At 39.2% G+C, this 20,581-nt stretch overlaps 1 protein-coding gene across 2 annotated transcripts in view; it reads left to right on the top strand.

The window, feature by feature from the left end:
* rock2a (rho-associated, coiled-coil containing protein kinase 2a) overlaps positions 1-20,581 on the top strand; it is a 41,876-nt gene that overhangs the window by 17,121 nt on the left and 4,174 nt on the right. For both annotated transcript variants that reach the window (XM_086049387.1, XM_086049386.1), the window contains exons 2-29: positions 3,345-3,426; positions 3,508-3,608; positions 3,748-3,885; positions 4,605-4,865; positions 5,696-5,840; positions 5,930-6,068; positions 8,891-8,982; positions 9,074-9,233; positions 9,338-9,392; positions 9,681-9,769; positions 9,851-9,899; positions 10,228-10,363; positions 10,646-10,737; positions 11,060-11,306; positions 14,714-14,820; positions 14,998-15,157; positions 15,286-15,446; positions 15,652-15,836; positions 15,937-16,006; positions 16,263-16,366; positions 16,850-17,036; positions 17,145-17,238; positions 17,329-17,423; positions 17,549-17,740; positions 17,930-18,098; positions 18,229-18,299; positions 18,388-18,476; positions 18,576-18,654. In XM_086049387.1, the coding sequence (XP_085905513.1) occupies positions 3,345-3,426; positions 3,508-3,608; positions 3,748-3,885; positions 4,605-4,865; positions 5,696-5,840; positions 5,930-6,068; positions 8,891-8,982; positions 9,074-9,233; positions 9,338-9,392; positions 9,681-9,769; positions 9,851-9,899; positions 10,228-10,363; positions 10,646-10,737; positions 11,060-11,306; positions 14,714-14,820; positions 14,998-15,157; positions 15,286-15,446; positions 15,652-15,836; positions 15,937-16,006; positions 16,263-16,366; positions 16,850-17,036; positions 17,145-17,238; positions 17,329-17,423; positions 17,549-17,740; positions 17,930-18,098; positions 18,229-18,299; positions 18,388-18,476; positions 18,576-18,654 (3,549 nt within the window). The remainder of the gene's footprint in view (positions 1-3,344; positions 3,427-3,507; positions 3,609-3,747; positions 3,886-4,604; positions 4,866-5,695; positions 5,841-5,929; positions 6,069-8,890; positions 8,983-9,073; positions 9,234-9,337; positions 9,393-9,680; positions 9,770-9,850; positions 9,900-10,227; positions 10,364-10,645; positions 10,738-11,059; positions 11,307-14,713; positions 14,821-14,997; positions 15,158-15,285; positions 15,447-15,651; positions 15,837-15,936; positions 16,007-16,262; positions 16,367-16,849; positions 17,037-17,144; positions 17,239-17,328; positions 17,424-17,548; positions 17,741-17,929; positions 18,099-18,228; positions 18,300-18,387; positions 18,477-18,575; positions 18,655-20,581) is intronic.

The following is a 20,581-nucleotide window of genomic DNA, read 5'->3' as shown; positions in this document are numbered from 1 at the left end:
CACTAGGCTTGATGAAGATCTTGTTTAAGTCCCTCAAACATCGAAGTATACCATGGACCTGTACCATCATGGGTAATATGCAGTGCTTTTTGGGAATTCGAAAATTTCTCAGTAGTGTAAGTAGCAGCCCAATGCGCTCACAGAGGAAATGAGTTGCACACAGGGACCGTCTTTATGTCATCGTGAAATTATCTGCCAAACACGGGGCGGGGTGGATCATTTCCTGGATTGCTGTTTGGGAGATCCTACAGCATGTATTTGTATGTGTACACCCCTCCCCTCCTGCACATGACCCCGCCCCCTGCATGTGTATTTTTTTCCCTTAAATAGTAGCTTTGTGTGAGGTTAGTCCTTTAATGGGGAAGTGCTGTTGAGCTGGTGAATCAAGAGTGTTAGCTCGCTGCAGACTGACTGCAGCTGAGCGGGAAACTTTTGAAATTGCAGGAGGAGAGGCTGAAAAGACACTGGACAATGCGAAAGAAACTACAGAGAAATTTGGAAAGGAAGGGATGGCGACACGACACAGGCTATAAACACGTTCACACAAGTATTGAGAGCCACACTACTCAATCCATACATTGATCAAAAACCTATTTGTTGTATTGCTTAGTCCCACCTCCCTCTGACCCCCAGCCCCTAAATATTGTTCTCACAAACTGGTGCGATTATTCTGTTTCTTTGCGCAATCCTGAAGGAAACAGTTTGCACCCCGGTGTGCCAAAGAGCACTAAATTTATATCACAATACTTTACAATACAATTTGATTTGTATAGCGCTCTAAATGTACAGTTGATAAGTAAAATACTATATCTTGAAATGCTGATGTGATTGCTGCTTAAAGGCAGCAGAATTCATTATTTGTATTGTAGAAAGTTAAGACATGTCCATGTGCTTTTCTTGTCTTACAATATGATGTCTCATACAGTACATATCAATGTAAACATAATGTATTTTATAATTGCCTGTGCAGTATAAGCTCAGATGTGAAAAGGAAAAGGGAGGGAAAAGAAAAGCACAGCCTAGTTCTGAATTTCAGATTTTTTTTCAAAGCATTTGTCAGCTAGTGTTAATACGCCTTTATCAGACTGAAACCGTTCGCTCTGAGTCACACTATTTTCTTTTAAAAAAAGGCAGTTTGCAATCTTAAAAAATAACAATACAACACTTTTTTTCATATTTGTTAAAATTGTCACTATGACCTGCCTGACAATGTTACATGATAAATGTGATCAGTGAAAAAAATAAGTTATTTATGACCTCTTATTGTGCCTCTAATTTAAAAATATGTAAGAAACCGCTGCGCCTGGCAAAAAACAATCATAGACAGAAGGCATGGAAAAAAATAAGTTATTTTGTGCATCATATATATTTTTTAATTGTTGAGCCGACCATAATCTATTTTTTTATATTCGGAATTGGCGTCAGCCACAAAAAAAAAAAAAATCCATATCGGTTGAGCCCTAGTTCTTAAACTGTTTGACAATTTGTACACACAATTCTTCATAAAGTGGTGAACCTCGCTCCATCCTTGCTGAGCCTTTTGGGGACGCTCCTTCTATACCCAGTTTTGACACTTAAAATTAATCTGTTCCTGTGGAATTTTTTTGAATGTTTTCTGAGCATTCTTCAACTTTCCTAATCTTTTCTTGCTCCCGTCCCAGCTTCACTTTCAATTTCACTTCAGGCCAGGTGTACCCTGCCTACCGGTAGGCCTGAAGATGGATGGATGGAATCTGTTTTTGTTTACATTTTAGACAATGTCCCAACTTCTTTGGAATTGGGGTTTGCACTAGTATTCATCTTAGGATCTTCTGTCATTTTATGAATTTAATATATTTGCTTAAATGAAATCAGTTACATTGGTCAAGAGAAAATTTTAATCAGGGATGGGCCCGATCGAATTATGTGATCAGAAATCAGGCCTGATCACGTGATTTTCAGCTGATCTGGTATCGAGTGAAAAAGATGGGTTTCATTCATTTATCATTTTCTGAACATTTAAAGGTCACAAAGCTACAACATGATCCAAATCTGCAAATATATATATATATATATATATATATATATATATATATATATATATATATATATATATATATATATATATATATATTTTTTTTTTTTTTTTTTTGTAGCAATATAATTAGTGATACACCCACAGACACGTCTCCTACGCTGCATGCAGCTCTCCTGCAGGCAGAGATACAGCATTGGGTTTGTCTTAATAGCTTGTTTGGAACGATCGGCAAGCTGAAAGATACTCACAAATAGGTCTGCCTGCTTTGCCCTGATACAAAGAAGCCTCCTTGCTAGACGGCATCGTCAAAGAGTTGAGAGAGCAATAGACAGGTTCGCAATTGTGATACGTCCAAGCGACGTAACTTAATATAGAAGTTTAACCAGTTTAAATTATTTGGTGACAAGCAAGCTTGCTCCCTACTGGTTACATTTAATGAGGTCATAAATCAATAGTGTCGTTTGTAGATGAGAGAAGTCACTCTGTGGTATTTTGATGTAAATGTATTGTTTACAACTGAACAAATCAAGTGCACTCAAACAGAGGATTCCCTCATTCCGTGTTGCCATTCAACCAAATTTGTGTGCCCAGGCAATTACATGAAAATCAGACTTAGGTTAAAGTATTTTGACGTAAATTTCGACTAACGGTGAAATTCAGGTTACATCGCCAGTGTAAGAACAGAACTCGTTTGTAAAACGAGGACTCCCTGTATTGCTGGGAACATATTCTTTGAAAAAAAAATGTGTTTGGGTTGATTTCCCCCTTTAATTTTGTGTGAGAATGACTGTTGAAAAATATTAAATCAATGTGGAATTCTGTATTTCTCTGCAAATATATGAATCACTCTTGTTATTCTGCGTATTGACACTTTGTGTCACACTTCACTTTGTGTGAAGTGGCTGATGCTGTCCTTCTCATAAAGACCATGAGTGTCTCTTCACCACACACAGACCAGGCGTTATATTGACGTATTGACTTTTACAAAGTTCCAACAAAATGTCAAGACATACAGTTATCTCATCTTTTGTCAGTACAAAAATTCGAGGGACAATGTAGTAGGCGGATGTCAATAGAAAACGGATTCAACAAGTGTGCAGACAAGGATCTCAAATTGCTGGTTGGGATGTTACAGGTTTAAAATTATTAAATTTAAATTTTTGTTGTTATCATTCGGTGGATGTTGGGCCCTTTTTTAAATCATTCCTTGACAGGCAACATTTATCTGTTGGCATATTGCAGCTATCTTTTTTGGTAGATTGAGGAGCCATTGCATTTCATTTTTTTTGTCCGTTTGTTGGTTTAACATTGTCTTTTTTTTCTCCAGGACTCCTTAAATGCTGTGGTCTTAGATTTGGACTACCCTGCACTTCGAAAGAATAAAAATATTGAAAACTTTTTGAATAGATGTAAGTATTTCAAATATCAGAGTAGTGGTGTTATTTTTGATTTTTGAAGTATTGACAATGCTCATGACATTTTATTCTCAGATGAGAGTGTTATAAGACAAGTTCGAGACCTGCAGATGAAGTCAGATGACTTTGATAGAGTTAAAGTGATTGGCCGAGGAGCTTTTGGTGAGGTTCAACTGGTGAGTATGTCTGCATTTAAATATACATGATCAGATTTAGTAACAGATGCAGATGGAATTTGATACTGTGTTAAAGTGCCATTTGGCAAAGGAACACCAAATATACATATTACATACTGAGTGTACCGCAATCATTCAGGTCAGGCATAAAGCCTCTCAGAAAGTCTACGCCATGAAGCTTCTTAGCAAGTTTGAGATGATCAAACGCTCAGACTCCGCCTTCTTCTGGGAAGAAAGGGACATCATGGCGTTTGCCAACAGTCCATGGGTGGTGCAGGTATGACATTTAAGACACCGGTCAAACACACTCTGACTACGTTTACATGGACACATTTATTCTGATTAAAAGCATGATCGGAATAAAAATGCTTCATGTGCGCACCCCATTCGGAATATTCTGACGCGATCAAGCCATTCCGATCAAGTTTTTATGACGAACCAGAGGGGTGATTTATGTCAATTGATAATCTGAAAAAACGTCTTTGCCGTGCATGTCTGTGATGCGTTTCTGTTATTCCACGGAAGTTAGTAGAAGCAGAGCGAGCGAAAGACATGGCGGGCGCAAGACAGAACTGGTATATTTGCAGCTCCATTGGAAAATGTTAACTCGACGTAACAGCGCAAACGGGAAAAATGTGCGAAATAACACTAACATTTAAAGTAGAAATTGATCGAGCGATGTTTTGTTGACACGGAGGTCGCTACGGCTTGTTCTTCTTCTACTACTATTTCCGGTATATTTGGTCAATCTGCACACGTCAAAATAATTTGATCCGATCACAAGTGTGGATACATGCACACGCAAGTCCTAATCGGATCAATATTTTTAGTGGCCATGAAAACAATGCATCCGATCATAATTTTTATCCGAACTCTGATCAGATTAAAGAAATGTTGTCCATGTAAATGTAGCCAGTGATCTACTTTGACAGCCATTTTTCTTGGTAAATGTGGTGTGTAATTATCTCTAAAGGAACTTGTCCTGTTTGTTTACAGTTGTGCTGTGCCTTCCAAGATGAGCACTACCTCTACATGGTGATGGATTATATGCCAGGAGGCGATCTGGTAAACCTCACCAGTACCTATGATGTGCCAGAGAAATGGGCCAAGTTTTACACCGCAGAGGTGGTGATGGCCCTGGATGCTATCCACTCGATGGGCTTCATTCACCGCGATGTCAAGCCAGACAACATGCTGCTCGACAGACACGGACACCTGAAGCTTGCTGACTTCGGCACATGCATGAAGATGGACTCTGTGAGTTTGATTAAAAAACGGAAAGGTGTAAAATGGCAGCAGTAGGTTATGTTTTTAAAGTCAAGTTTAATTGCTAAGATCACGGCCGTACCATTGTAGATCATGGATAGATTTAGCAGAGACAGGAGCAGGAAAGACAGGAGCGTGCTTAAAATAATAGTGACGGACTGACGGAATGATGATGAAGGATTGGCGGACGGATAAAATTCCCTGAAGGTCCTAAAATAGCAGTGACGAACTGTAATGTAGCGATGACTGAAGCGCGGTGAAAATAACAATGACAACAGGACGGACTTACAATGACAGACAGGTGTGGTCCGGCTATTGACGAATGACGGACCGGAAAAATTTACTGACGCGCCCATCTCTGCTAAAAAGTAAAAATCAATATCTTAACTTTGTTAGCAATTGAAACAATTGAATGGTAGCGGTGGAGTCTTCGTGCTTTAAGTCCTCTTTGCTCACGTAACTTCTATTGTATATTATTATTATTCTTTCCACTGTTTAGCATTGTCTTTCTTTTGGAATAAGTGTTGTCCAAAAAACCTGAGAAAAACACACGTACAAACATTTTTGTTAACTGAACTGAGGTCTTGTGCAATAAGATAACATCCTGTGCGATGCCATGCATAACAGCATTTAAAAATTTTTGTACAACTTTATAGTTGTACTTTTCCTGAAAATGTCTTTTTTCTACCTCAAGGACATTTGATTCTAGAAATTATGTTGTTGTATTTCTTGAGTTTTAGCACACAGTTTTAAATTGAGATTATGAGTTTAAAATCAATGTGTAAAAATGTTGAATGTTTACATTTTGGCTTATGTCACAGACCGGTATGGTACATTGTGACACAGCAGTTGGAACCCCTGACTACATCTCACCTGAAGTGCTGAAATCCCAGGGAGGTGATGGGTGTTATGGGAGAGAATGTGACTGGTGGTCTGTCGGGGTCTTCATCTTCGAAATGCTTGTTGGTCAGTGTTTTTTCACCTTTAAGTGCAAAAGTTTATTTTCTCCCACAGGTAGTAGTATTAACTTCATAAATTGTTTTGCGCACTTTCAGGTGACACACCATTCTATGCTGACTCTCTGGTGGGAACCTACAGTAAGATCATGGACCATAAAAACTCCCTCAACTTTCCTGATGATGTAGAGATCTCCAAAGATGCAAAGAATATAATCTGTGCCTTCTTGACTGACAGGTATGGAAATGGATATGCTTCCTTATTGTATTTTAACTCCACCAGTCCACCAATGTTTTACTCTTTAATTGTAATTGTTAGGTCCATAAACTGTGTAAAGAAGTACAAGGTTGCGCTACTATCAACAGATTATCATCGTTTCGCTGACATTGCATCAAATGCTCATCATGGAAAGGTTTTGATATCGTCTGGAATAGTCAAGACCAGGGTCCGACTGATATGGGTTTTTTTTAGGCTAATTCCGATAATTGGCAAAAAGAAAAAAAAAATCCAATAACCAATCAGCAGGCATTTGCTGATATGATTTTGGGTGTGAGTATTCCTATCTTGGAGGATGGAGTTTGTTCCCAGACTGAGGAGGGATGGGATTGTCACCAGTTGAAGAATCTCTCCTAGCTCTCCTCCTGGAGATAACGTGAAGTGATTGCAATATTTTTCTCCTGACAGCCCTGCTGTTCCACACTATTAGCGTATTTTCCAGACTATAAATCACACTTTTTTCCATAGTTTGGCCGGGGGTGCGACTTATACTCTGGAGCGACTTGTGTGTAAAATTATTAACACATTACAGTCATGGATTGTTAGTGCTGACTTATGTTTTACCTCCCTCTGCAGGCGCTTAAGCGCTAAAGCGCCTGCAGAGGAAGACAAAACATCATAAATACAAGTCAGCACTAACAAGCCATGACAGTTACTTCTATATCATTTCACATGTTATTGTAACCAACATAAAGAAACATAAGATACATCCTAAAAGCTATTAAAATGCATGAATAATTCAAACGGTCAAAGTCTCATGTTTTGTTAAACTAACAGGCCTTGCTAGTCGAGGAAGCCAGCTTATCCAAACAGCTAAACATTCACAAACTCCACTGACTCCAGGTGTGCAGCGAAGTTGCCTGTTTATATTGTGAAACTGCACAAGAAACAGAAAATACTATCAATCTATGCATTACATACACATGTATTTTCATAGACATGAACAAGATGAGCCTATACTAACGATTAACAATCGCGATTAGCATTAGCGATAGCGATTAGTATGTTGAGTCAACAACCTACAATCATCCACAATACAGCTCATATATAAATGTCATTACACACAATTGTCTAAGATAGTTTCAGACGATGGTTGAACAAGAATAAACCACAAACATGCAGACGTGCTAACGATTAGCCACCGGGATTAGCATTAGCGATAGCGATTAGTATGTTCAGTCAACAACACAGTACAATCAGCCACAATTCAGCTTCTATATAAATGTTGCATGGTCATTACCGGTACACACAATTGTCTAAGTTACTTACAGATGATGGTTGAATAAGAACAACCCCAAACAGGCAGTTGCCTGCCTCTGGCTGGGGTATTGCATCATGCAGCCACACACGTAAGGAGGAGCACACTCGGCAGAGAGGAGAGGAAGACATAATTACGACCGAATACATAAATACTTTTGGAGACTTGGTAACATTCTACATGGTCGGGGATGAATAAAAGACTTATTTAAGCGATCTACAATCGTTTTGGTGAGTTTAAAGTTATCTTACCGTAACTTTCTTGCACAGCATGTAGCATCGTAGCTCGGTGGAAATGATGTGTTCTAAGCGCACAATTTCCTCGCAAAATGCGGCTTATACTCCAGTGCGACTTATATATGGGTTTTTTTTTCCCTCTTTATTATGCATTTTATGGCTGGTGCGACTTGTACTCCAGAGCGATTTATTGTCTGGAAAATACGGTATACTGCCTTGCACCAAAATGTTGTACTCGTGTGCAGCAGCCAGCATCGCATTCTCACCATTGATCTCCCATCCAATTTCCTGAGGCACACTTAATCAACTTCAGCAACAGCAGATTAAGATATTTAGCAAAGGCGCATTTTACATGGGACACTGCCCACTCATTGTCTGCTCATTCCAAAAATGCAAATGCATGTTCCTTACATTTTTTTAAGGGAAATTAGCTGGCTTTCCAATGATTAAATGTACAATGCAAGAAGCATTGTTAAAACAACAATAATTAACAAAGTACCAAAAAATAATTTCTGAACTTTTTCTTTGCTGTTGAATTGCGTCTGCAGCCTTCTTTATGGAGCTTGCAATGCTCTCCCTGTGCTTATCAGGCACTCCGGCTTCCTCTCACAGTAAAAAAAGCATGTACATGTATATTAGTTAATTGTAGACTCTAAATTGCCCTTCAGTATTAATTGTTCTCTGTCATGATATATGATTAATGGAAGGTTTGTCCAGGGTGTAACCTGCATCTCATCCTGTCAACTGGGACATGCTCCAACACCTCCTGCACAATATGCCGGTTAAGATGTAGGGAAATAGATAGACCGATAGGAATTTTGTGCCGTATTTGTGCCATTGTGTCAGATTGTATAATGAGCAATAAATCTCTGTTGCTTGTAGCACACGCTTTCGACCCATGCCCACATTCGCTCATCCAAAATATACACTACACGGAATATAAAAAAAGCTATAAACAAAGTATTCCAACCTTGAATTGACCTGTAATGCTACTAATGTTAAATAATGTGTACGCGTGTGTTGTTTTTTCAACCTTATCTTAAAACTCACACTCAAAACATTATTTTAATACAGCAAAATGTGAACTGTAACAAAAGCACTTTACGTACAAACAACAAAATAGCCATAATACAAGTGAAATTAATAAATTAACATAAAACACTCTATACAATAGACACCGAAAAAAATGAAAATTTCAGGTCTCTGGTCGGATCAAAAGTAGACTAATTGTAATCTTGGTTTTATCTCTCTCTTTCTCTCGCCCTCTCTCTCTCTTTTTTTTCCTAAAGGGATGTGCGATTAGGGCAGAATGGAGTGGAGGAGATTAAGCGACACCCTTTTTTCAGGAATGACCAGTGGACCTTTGACACCATCAGAGAGAGTTAGTGTCTCTATAGAGAATTAGATAAATCCAAACATCCAAGTTGAAGACTTTGTCTTTGTATTTTTTTGTTTTCTTTTTTTCTTCTTAGCTGTTGCGCCTGTGGTCCCAGAGCTGAGCAGTGACATTGACACCAGTAACTTTGATGAGATTGAAGATGACAAAGGTGATGTAGAGACGTTCCCCACACCCAAAGCTTTTGTTGGAAATCAGCTCCCCTTTGTGGGCTTCACCTACTTCAAAGAAGACCAGTAAGACATGAAAAACGTTTTGGGAGCGCTCACTTGTAGTAGTATGCAGTTACACAAAGCATACATTTTCAGTTGACGTGTATTTTTTTGGTGTCATTATTTAGGCTACTAAATGCTTCCAACAACTCCTCATCTGTAAATGATAATTCAAAGGGAGAGGTAAGTCGGTTCACACTAGACACCGTTTTATTGTTCAGGTTTATCCTCCTTAACCACACAACCACACTAATAAAAGCCATGTTACTAGCAGTTACATTACATAAACATTGGAGATAAATATTAACACAAGTCCACATAAAAGTACACTGACAGCTATCAAACATCCTCCCAATAAAACATTACTGAAAGCAATTACTCAATACACTTATCCTGTGGTCTTGCCTCCATAAAAATATTTCAGTATAAACCATTAGACTTAAACAATGATTCCCCCCCCTTTCTTTTCAGTCTGTAGCATTACAGAAGAAGCTTCGCCACTTGGAAGTGCAGCTGAATAATGAGAAGCAAGCCAAAGATGATCTAGAGCACAAATTCAGGTATATGAGATGAAGCTTACAAAAACCTGAATCATTGATGAGACTAATGGTTCTTGTGATTATTTATCCTTAACTCTTCAGAGCTGCCACTAGTCGTCTGGATAAAGTCTCCAAAGAACTTGAAGATGAGGTAGCACAATAACTGCCGACAAACCTGTTGCTCAGGCAGATTTTACTTGAATAGTTTGTATTGCAATATTTTGATGGCGCCATAATCCAGTTTTCCCTGTAGGATAGTTAAGTTTTTACACTCTTAGTGAATATTCATGGCTTTTTGTGTAGTTTTGTTTTAGTTGAATGCCAGTGTTTGTGAAATGCTGACAACCACTGTGGGTGTTGAATTTCTGTTAAAGACCCAATTTTATTCTCATTTGTCATTAATATAGTGATAAAATCACAGGATTGTGAAAGTAACCCTTTATGACATTTGGTGCAACATATTAAATGACTGATTTTAGGTGACCAGCAGGAAGAATTTGGAGTCAAGCCAGAGGCAGCTGGAAAGGGAGAAGGCCCTTCTGCAGCACAAGAGCCTGGAGAGCCACCGCAAGGCTGAGAGTGAAGCTGACAGGAAACGCTGTCTGGAAAATGAAGGTGATAGCAGAAAATAATAACCAAAGTAATGACTTGTTGTCATTACAGTTTTTAAATCCTTTTTAAAGGTAGTCATTGAATAAATTGACTATATACGTCAAAATCATTCAATTCAACACAACGAGCATGTTGTTGTTTGCGTTCATTAAAAAAAAGAATATTGTCTTTTTTATTTCAAAACTGTATTAGTTGCTTTTTATTCTTTGTTATTCAAGTTGCTGGAACAATGATTCATGTAATATTGTAGCCTATCCTTTTTTTGGGTTGTATCTAATTTTACAGTTAACAACCTCCGTGATCAGCTCGATGACTTAAAAAGAAGGAATCAGAATTCACACATTTCCAATGAGAAGAATATTCATCTGCAGAAACAGGTCAGTCAAGTGGTTTTACGATGCACTTGGACCCAAAAGGCATTTTTCTTGAAATATTAATGAGACATTAGGTACTTATTATTCATTGATATGTTCATTGTCAGCTCGAAATTAAAAATGCAAAAAAAAAAAAAGGAGGCATAGGGATTTTGCCTATAACAGTTTACTTGATTTACAAACCGCAGATCCAAGTTACTAGTGCTTGGCTCCTCTAGCCATTGTTTTAAGTTGCTTTACACCTTCTTGTCAGAACTCAAGACATCAAAAGGTTTGTTGTGAACCTAAGAGGAGTTTTGTAAACCTCACAATTATTTTCTCTCAGTTGGAAGAAGCCAACATCTTGCTGCGGGCTGAATCTGAGTCTGCAACGAGGCTCCGTAAAACCCAGACAGAGAACAGCAAACAGCTGCAGCAGCTGGAGGTGAATACGCGAGAGCTGCAGGACAAATGCTGTCTGCTGGAACGCAGCAAGTTAAGCCTAGAGAAGGAATGCATCAGCCTGCAGGCCGCCCTGGAGACAGAACGCAGGGAGCACAGCCAGGGCTCAGAGACCATCAGTGACTTGCTAGGTGTGTAAGATGAATGCTTTACTCAGCACAAGAATTCAACCTACACTGTAATATGCATTAGTGATAGCAGATCATACAGATCATTTAACTCACATATGTCAAAGTCAAGGCCCGCGGGCCACATCTGGCCCTCGAGAAGGTTTTCTACGGCCCCTGGGATGATATTGATGTATTATTAGAACCGACCTGCAGATGTGATCGGGTCCTTCGCGCTTGCCGATGACGTCTCGCTTTATAATATATTGTAGCGCCTTCAAAGAACACGGCGTCAGACGTAGTTTAATTATCATGTTTTTATTAGTCCAACTGGCTAATGTGGGCCGCAGCCCACGCCAATACAATACGACAACCGTTCAGTCGAAAAAGTGCAACGGCTCTCTTCTTCGCCCTCCCCTCGCTCACATCCCCTCCTCTCCAGCGAGCCGCGCAATGCATTTATTAACCTGGGAAACAACACAACTCAGCAAAACATAAATTCGACCACAACACAGTTAACCCAATTTGTTACAGTATTTCTGTAATATATTCCTTTGCATCTATGTTTGCCACCCCCTGGCTGTTGCGTTTGCTAAATAAAAAATAAAATAACGAACATTACCGCTACTTTTGCGAGGATCGCCCTTCGGTCGTCTACGTGCCGACTAAAGTCGTCACGTCACTGTTTTGTGGCTTTCGGAATCGGATTGTGGTGAAAAACTATTCGGAGTAAAACACGTTTTATTAAGAAATACTTCACATTGTGTACATTTCATACAATCTTGCAGCCCGAGTGAACCACAAAATTGTTGTAATAACGCAAAGCAACAGTCTTAATCGCTTTCATATTTTTAGAATCCAGAATAGAATTTATATACTGTCTGGTTTCTGCCTCGAAAATTACGGAGAGAGGCGGCACGGTGGTCGACTGGTTAGCACGTCCGCCTCACAGTTCAGAGGTCGTGGGTTCGATCCCGGCTCCGGCCTCCCTGTGTGGAGTTTGCATGTTCTCCCCGTGCCTGCGTGGGTTTTCTCCGGGCACTCCGGTTTCCTCCCACATTCCAAAAACATGCATGGTAAGTTGATTGGATACTCTAAATTGCCCCTAGGTGTGATTGTGAGTGCGGATGTTTGTCTCTGTGTGCCCTGCGATTGGCTGGCAACCAGTTCAGGGTGTCCCCCGCCTACTGCCCAAAGACAGCTGGGATAGGCTCCAGCACGCCCCGCGACCCTTGTGAGGAGAAGCGGTACAGATAATGGATGGATGGAAATTACGGAGAGGTTTTACGTGACTAAATTTGGATTTGTGGATATGTAATTTTAGGCAAAGAAATATATTGCAGAAATATTATCATGAAGTGTGACGTCATCAGCAGCCGTGAAGGACCCGATCCAATCTGGACATTTTAAAAAATTTCAATGACCATTTAATCAGTCCGGCCCTCAGCTTGTAGCTAAGTTTTTTAGCCCTCCGTCCATTTGACTTTGACACCCCTGATTTAACTGAATCATAGCTGTGCAAAAAGACTGAAGATATATTTGAGGTAACAAACTACTGGCTTCTCTTTTTCCACAAGTACATGAGGAAGTGTTGAAAATTTTGTACAGGTAAGCACTGAAAATGACCTACGGTCTGAATATATTGCATTCTGTCTATAAGAACTACTAAGGACACCATTTCCGATGTTTTGCTTTGCATGTGATTACATACAGTGGTACCTCAACTTACAAACCTATTTCGTTCCGTGGCCCTGTTTGTAACTTGAAACGTTCGTAAATTGGGGTAAATTTTCCTATTGAAATGAATGGAAATGCAATTAATCCGTTCCAGCCCCCAAATTATATTTACATTTTGCGATGTGTATATTTTTCTCATTTTAATTAATGTGAAGTTGAAAAGAAATACAATTAAAAAAAAAGAAAAAGAAATACAGTACAACATAAAAATAAGTGAAAATATACTTCTCCATGAATAAATGACTCACTAAACAAATAAGTGCTTTTTGTGCTTTAACTTTAAGTGAGGGGGCTGAGAAGGACAAGAGCTCCTCCATTGATAGTCTCCTTCCAAAATAACATCTTATTCAGATGTTTTTTGTGTGTGTCTATTTTCTAATTGTTGTTGTTTGTTCGTTTTTGACACGCCACGTCTTTTTTGCCATGTTAATGACATTAAGGCATCCACTACTGGAATTGTGATAGGAAGAACTGTGCGTGTTGGCAGAACTTCTGGTTTCAGCACAACAGCTTGTTCCTGCATGTAGCAGGCATCGAGTTGTGTGTCTTCTTTTTTTGTTTTTTAGGAAGGGATGTTAATTTAAGAAATAATAAATACTAGGCTTTACGCGATCAGCGTTTGAGTCAATAGAGCGATCAGACAGTTTGGAAAAAAAAAAAAAAACATACTTGATCATGAATTCGATCTTCTACCCGACAAGGCTAAAATGAGATTAGCTATCGGGCTCCCGTATACACTGTGGCAGCGTGGCAGCCACAGTACAGAACGAGGTGAACAACAACAAAGTGAGCGGTCGTTGTGTTTGCTGTAATGGCTTATGTTGCGGATTTGATCAATTTCGTCATTGATTGATCGTGCAAATTGTGACATTACAGTCGATCGGCGATAGCATGAGTAGCACAGCACTGATCCGTCCGCTCATCCATGCTGAGATGGTTTGATAATGAAACATATACGTAACTAGAGGCAAATTTTCTACAAAAATACATCATGAAGAAGAAAAAAAAAAACAGAATGACATTGCTCCGGAGTAGATTAAAAGTAATAATTTTGTAACCTATTATTGTGTAGATTTCAAAATTCAGTACTCTGTGGTGCAAAAATAGTTTGACAAGTCATTATCTCTCTCTCTCTCTCTCCCCTTTCTTTCTCTCTATTTTTTTAGTTTCTGTTTTGTTTGGAAAAATGGCTGAACAAATGATACATGGATTCTTACTGGTACTACTTACCTCTTAGGATACTACAACACATTTAATAACTATTCTGCTTGTCAGAGATTATTGTAGTGTGTCAAAGGAAGCACCATGGTGATTAAAAAAATATATATCTGATACCTCAGATGGCCTAGATAATTTAAGACTATCACCTCTCTACCAGTTACAATCTTCAACTGTTTTTCTTCAAACTTCAGACATTTCTTCTCTTCCAGTCAGTAATCACATTCTATGCGTTGTTTCCTGAAACATTTTATCAGTGAAATATGATGAGCAAAAAAAGAAAAAGCACGAAAGAAAACACTTAATATGCTCACTACTGCTGCCACGAAAAGTTGATTGCATCCAAAGTACACACTAGCTTAGCTGTACTTATCCGGATAAGGTCAATAACTTTTAAACCCTTTATGGTTATAGTTTGTTGAAAGAGAAAGTGAAAAGGTGTGTTGTGTGAGATACTCACCATCCCCATCTTGTAGGGCGTGTGTCTGGCCTTGAGGAGGAGGTACAGCATCAGAAACGAGCTCTCTCCAAAATGGAGACTGAGAAGAGGCATCTTCAAGAGAAGCTCACTGACTTGGAAAAGGTTAACGTCATCGTCATACCAGATACTGCACTTGACTGTTTCAAACTTGACTCTCAATGTTTCTTTCTTCCATACTTGGTTCTGGGCTGTTAAGATTTTGTCATTTTGGTATCCCAACTTTGGCGTGACTATTCCATCTTAGTACTGTGTGTTGAACATGTTTGCGCTTGTACACAGGAGAAGAGCAACAAAGAGATCGATTTGACCTACAAGCTCAAGGTGCTGCAGCAAGGGCTGGAGCAGGAGGAGAGCTCCCATAAAGCCACCAGGGCTCTGCTGGCAGACAAGAACAAGATAAAAGTAACCATTGAGGGTGCCAAATCAGAGTCTATGAAGGGTAACATTCCCCAAGCTGACTTTTTCAAAACGTGTCTAATACCTGTCCTGATGCGGTGTCCAGTGTATGAAACATTTAACCAGTGTGAAGTGTCCCTTCAGTATATATCTCTCCATTGTACAACCCAGAGATGGAGCAGAAGCTGGCAGAGGAACGAGCAGCCAAACTACGGCTGGAGAACAGAATACTTGAACAGGAGAAGCAAAGCAGCATGATGGACTGTGACTATAAACAAGCTCTTCAGAAGCTGGATGAGCTGCGCAGACACAAAGACCACCTCACGGAGGAGGTTAGTGACTCTAATCAAATCAGTGTCAGTATTGAGAAGGTGTTCACTCCTTGGAGGTTCATTATGGGCTGTGCGGAAATGAACACTTCAGCGGTGGTTTAAGATCTGTGTGTGCGTTCAAGAGAAAACTGATTAGATACAGAGCTTCTTAGAAGAACACCGTCCGTCTCTATTTAGCAGCATTTACTCCTGTCCATGCCTACAGGTGAAGAATCTAACACTGAAGATTGAGCAGGAGACCCAGAAACGCAACCTGACTCAGAACGACCTCAAGGCCCAGAACCAACAACTCAACTCTCTGCGAACGTCCGAAAAGCAGCTCAAGCAAGAAACAAATCACCTAATGGACATTAAACGCAGCTTGGAAAAACAGAACCACGAGCTGCGCAAGTCAGTTCATTTTTGGTTCACACATGTTTTGATGCATGTTTTATTTTTAGACATGCAGAGAGAATGGTTCACAATAAAAATGTCCCTCTTTTGTTTACAGAGAAAGACAAGACACAGACGGGCAAATGAAGGAACTACAAGACCAGTTAGAAGCCGAACAGTATTTTTCTGTGAGTCCACACCCCTTGAAAGGTTTCACCCTTGAAAATATGTTAATTCTATTTGCATAGTTTTGTAATGTGATTGAATGATATAATCTAAGCATCCCTTTTTTTAAATGTAATGCATGTTTTTATGTGCAAACTGAATAAAACCAAAAGCAGTTGAGCAATAATACATTCTTGACCCCAAAAAAAGTCCTATTAAAGCAATGCATTATAATTAGTCTAGCAACCATTTATTTGACCTTTGTTTTGTGTTTTCCAGACTTTGTATAAAACCCAGGTTCGTGAACTAAAAGAGGAATGTGAGGAGCGGAACAAAGTCTTTAAAGAAGTGCAGCAGTCACTTCAGGAAATCCAGGAGGAGAGGTGTTTTAACTTTTGAAAACATTTGAATGTGTTTCTGTAATCCTGACAAACAAACCAACAAATGACGATGTTAGTATAGAATCTCTGGCATCCAGACATTTTCTGCAGCCAGAAGTTACATTTTTTGGGTGATCTATTGCATTTAGCCGCCTCTTGTGGTTCAGTGTAACATTTTAATGATTGTAGTTCAGTCCATGTACTCTGTAAATGAAGTGATCATAGCTGGCTGAATAGATTTCCAAATGTCATTAGAAAAGACTATGTTCATACTTACTAATGTTACATACCGGTACATATTCTCCTATACTATAAAGAAAATTGTATATAATAAATATAACAGTGTCAAAATTAATAGTCCTTGTAGAGGTACACAAAGTGCTAAGGTGCTGTTAATTCAAATTGTAAATTACAGGCTGGATGAAGTATTGATATCGTAAATTTGCGGATGACTGTTACTCTGCTTTTATTTTGTGAATCTTTCAGAGATTCTCTGGCAGCCCAGCTGGAAATCACACTGACTAAGGCTGACTCAGAGCAGCTCGCTCGCTCGATTGCCGAGGAGCAATACTCTGATCTGGAGAAGGAAAAAATCATGAAGGAGCTGGAGCTGAAGGAGATGATGGCCCGCCATCGGCAGGAATTGTCGGAGAAGGACATCACCATCAATTCGGTAAATTATGAAATCTGCATATATCAGGCATTTAATATTGGTCAAAGTTACCTATGTAAGTGACACACAAAAGCTACCATATCTCTTGCAACGTCGCCGATGTTATAGTTGGAAGAAGCCAATAGGACCCTGACCAGTGATGTCGCCAACCTGGCCAATGAGAAGGAAGAGCTCAACAACAAAATGAAGGAGGCCCTAGAAGGTATTGAAAAGTGTCTTTTAACACGCAGTACTGCTAAAACAAGTCATCATTGTTGTCTTTTTTTCCTTTTTCTTTTTTTTTTTTTTGTAGAAACAGACAAGTCAAAGGATTGGGAGCAGCATATCAATCAGATGAAGCACACCTTTGAGAAGCAGCTGCAGTCTGAGAGGACACTGAAAACTCAGGTTTGTTATCTTGCTATGTCCAACAACAGCCATGCAAAGCTTTTTCTTTCACCATTGCAAGTTGCTTCTTTAAAAACATTTAACTGATTTTTTTAATTTATTTTTTTTTAAATGTCCATCTACAGGCCGTCAACAAGCTGGCCGAGATCATGAACAGGAAGGAGGTGCGGGGTGTAAGTAGTCGCCGTGGCAATGACACAGACATGCGCCGCAAGGAGAAGGAGAACAGGAAGCTGCAGCTGGAGCTGAGATCGGAAAAGGAAAAACTTAATAGTAGCATCATCAAATATCAGCGAGAGATCAACGAAATGCAAGCGGTGAGTAGACCGGTCACAGCTTGGTTTCACCGTTTTCATGAGACGTTTTGGATCAACTAATTCAAGTCTCTGCAACACAAAGGTTTGCGCACCCTTTTTCAAAGTGAATGTAGCGCCAGGTGCAAAGTAATAGCGCCTTCTCCCAGTGTATTTGATCACACCTGTTTCCATTTTAATTGTGCTTTGTAGCAACTGTCAGATGAGAGTCAGATGCGAATTGAGCTTCAGATGGCTCTGGACAGTAAAGACAGTGACATCGAGCAGCTAAGGAATCTCCTCCAGTCACTCAGTGTTCAGTCAATCGACTCAGCCAGCGTCAGCAGTGGTCCGGACTTTGATGCTGATGATGCCTTTACAGGTAAAAGGAAATAAAGAGAAAAGATATTGTACCTGTCTTCACATAAAATACATTCCAAAACACAGCATTAACTCTGAGTTAAGTTGGAGAAAAAAAATGTTATTGACATGAGGCTTTCTTTTTCTCTTAGAAACAAGGCTTGAAGGGTGGCTATCCCTCCCTGTGCGTAACAACACCAAGAAGTTTGGATGGGAAAAAAAGGTAACATTTAAAACAGATAAGTTAATGTTAATGATAAGGAAATGTATTCATTTTTTTTTCTTGACCATGCTCTCACCACTTGCTGTAGTATGTTGTTGTGAGCAGCAAGAAGATTCTCTTCTACAAAAGTGAACAAGACAAAGAGCAGTCCATCCCTTATATGGTGCTTGATATAGAGTGAGTACAGCAACTAAATCAAACTGCAGAGAAAATAAGTCATTTGTCAAATACAGTACATGAGTAATTTGATATGTTTTTTTTTTTTTTTCTACAAAGCAAACTCTTCCATGTGAGGCCTGTCACCCAAACGGACGTGTACCGAGCTGATGCCAAAGACATTCCAAGAATATTCCAGGTCTGTAATTGCAACTTCACGCTTTTCATCGTTGAAGATGTATATCGAACATTCATTACATTTAAAGATGATACACTTGCCTCCAAAAGTATTCTAACAGTGTCGTGGATTTCATTTAGAGTGCAACCTGATGTTATGAACAACCCGCTTTAGGAGCAATTCCAGTTGCACACAAAATTTTCATAGGAAAAAAAAAAACAACCTCTATTTACATACTCTTTTCAGTATATTGACGGTCTTGGCATGGACAAGTGTATGGATCTACTTTATTTTGCGCTTCTTCTGATGCTGCATAGTATAGTGATGGGACGAGCAACACTGGTGCATCAGCACTGTGCCGAGATCTCAAGTGTGAAACCCCGTCCGTATTGGTGCGTGTATCGCTTTAACAAAAAAATCATGTGACCAACACAGGAAGTGTGTCGTTTGGCTGTGCCGTGTCAAATTGTGTTTATAAGGAAACAAACTGTATCGACATGTTGTGAGTTTGTTGGATGGAGATTGAACACTTTGGTTAACAAAATCCCATACATAAGTTACGTGTTATCTCTATATTTTATTAGATAAATTTGTTATATATTACATGCTCATTTCAGCCTTTCCACAAACAAGCAGATTTTGAACTCTTCTCATCAACAACTTCACTCAGCAAACAAATAGAGCAAATACAATATACAAAGGTCACATTTTAAATACAAAACTAGCAATTGAATAAAGATTTAATATTATTTCACAAGCTAATGTTGGGTCAGCATGCAAGTTTATCCTTTTTTACATAATGTGACCTGCAATGATTTTTGACGTACAGCAGAGGTCAGTGTTGACTGACCAACACAGTATCAATACAGTTCGTGTACTGTGTCAATGCACTCCGTGAGGTATCATCAACCCATCACTACAGTGCATAGCCTTCATTGGCTCCGTGCATAATGCATTGCTGTCAGCTGAAAACTGGTTGTATCCCTGTGCAGCCCAAGGCAGAAAGCTATTGCGCATGCCAGCAGAAGCTAGCAAGTCATAGGGAACTCCTTTACGATTTTGACAAGATTTAAAGCAGGGCTAAATGATTAATTGCATTTGCGATATAATCTGGGATTCGATAAAATGCGATTTGGTCATCGCAAAGGCTGTGATTTGACTGGTCCCAACTGGAAACTTGCATTAGTTCATTTTTTGTTTTCATCACATACTGTTGCCAGCAACATCAACACAACGCCATCCTGAAATCATGTTCAGCCTCTAATTAAGGACGCTAAAGAAATGCTAAGAACTGCCTAATGTATGGTGCCGGTTGCCCAAACAAGTGTCCCGTATAGGCTGACAACAGCTGTCTGACTACTTTTCAAAGCCGGTTTAATAGACGGAAACACATTTGCGCACAGCCGACATAGTTGCAGGTCCTATTGCTCCACTTGGAACATACCAGGCTTACTCAATGCGCTGTTTTAGCAGGTAAAATTGCTATTGTGGTCCCAATGTTTTGACAAGAAAATACAGTTTGTTGATATGCACAATTTGAATTCAAGAAATAAAACATGTTGGGTTTTTTTTTAAAGGAAAACCACTTCATTATTAAGTGAAATGTCTTATTTTATTTTCTGTACTCATATTGATTCTTTAACCTAGCAAAAAAAATGGTTTCGAATTCTCAGTTATTTGATAGAAAGCGTGACTTTCTGAGTTGTACCTTCGTCTAGTTGAACTTTTGCATATGAATCAGGGTTTCAGTATGCCGTCACCAAACAAAACTAAATCTAACAAAAAGATCCAGTTGTGTAGTATTTGAACAGTATTATTGTCAATGTACGGACTTCCCCACTGAACTGGAATTGATTAAAAAGAAGAAATCAAGTGCTTTGACCAGGACATCGTGAAATGCCTAAAATTGGGAGAAAAAAACATTTATTTGCGAAAGGTGGTTAAAATA

This window comes from Filicampus tigris, chromosome 13 (genome assembly GCF_054856515.1).
Source record: "Filicampus tigris isolate MCC_2025a chromosome 13, RoL_Ftig_1.0, whole genome shotgun sequence".
Lineage (NCBI taxonomy): Eukaryota > Metazoa > Chordata > Actinopteri > Syngnathiformes > Syngnathidae > Filicampus > Filicampus tigris.
This window is presented reverse-complemented; position numbering and strand designations above follow the sequence as displayed.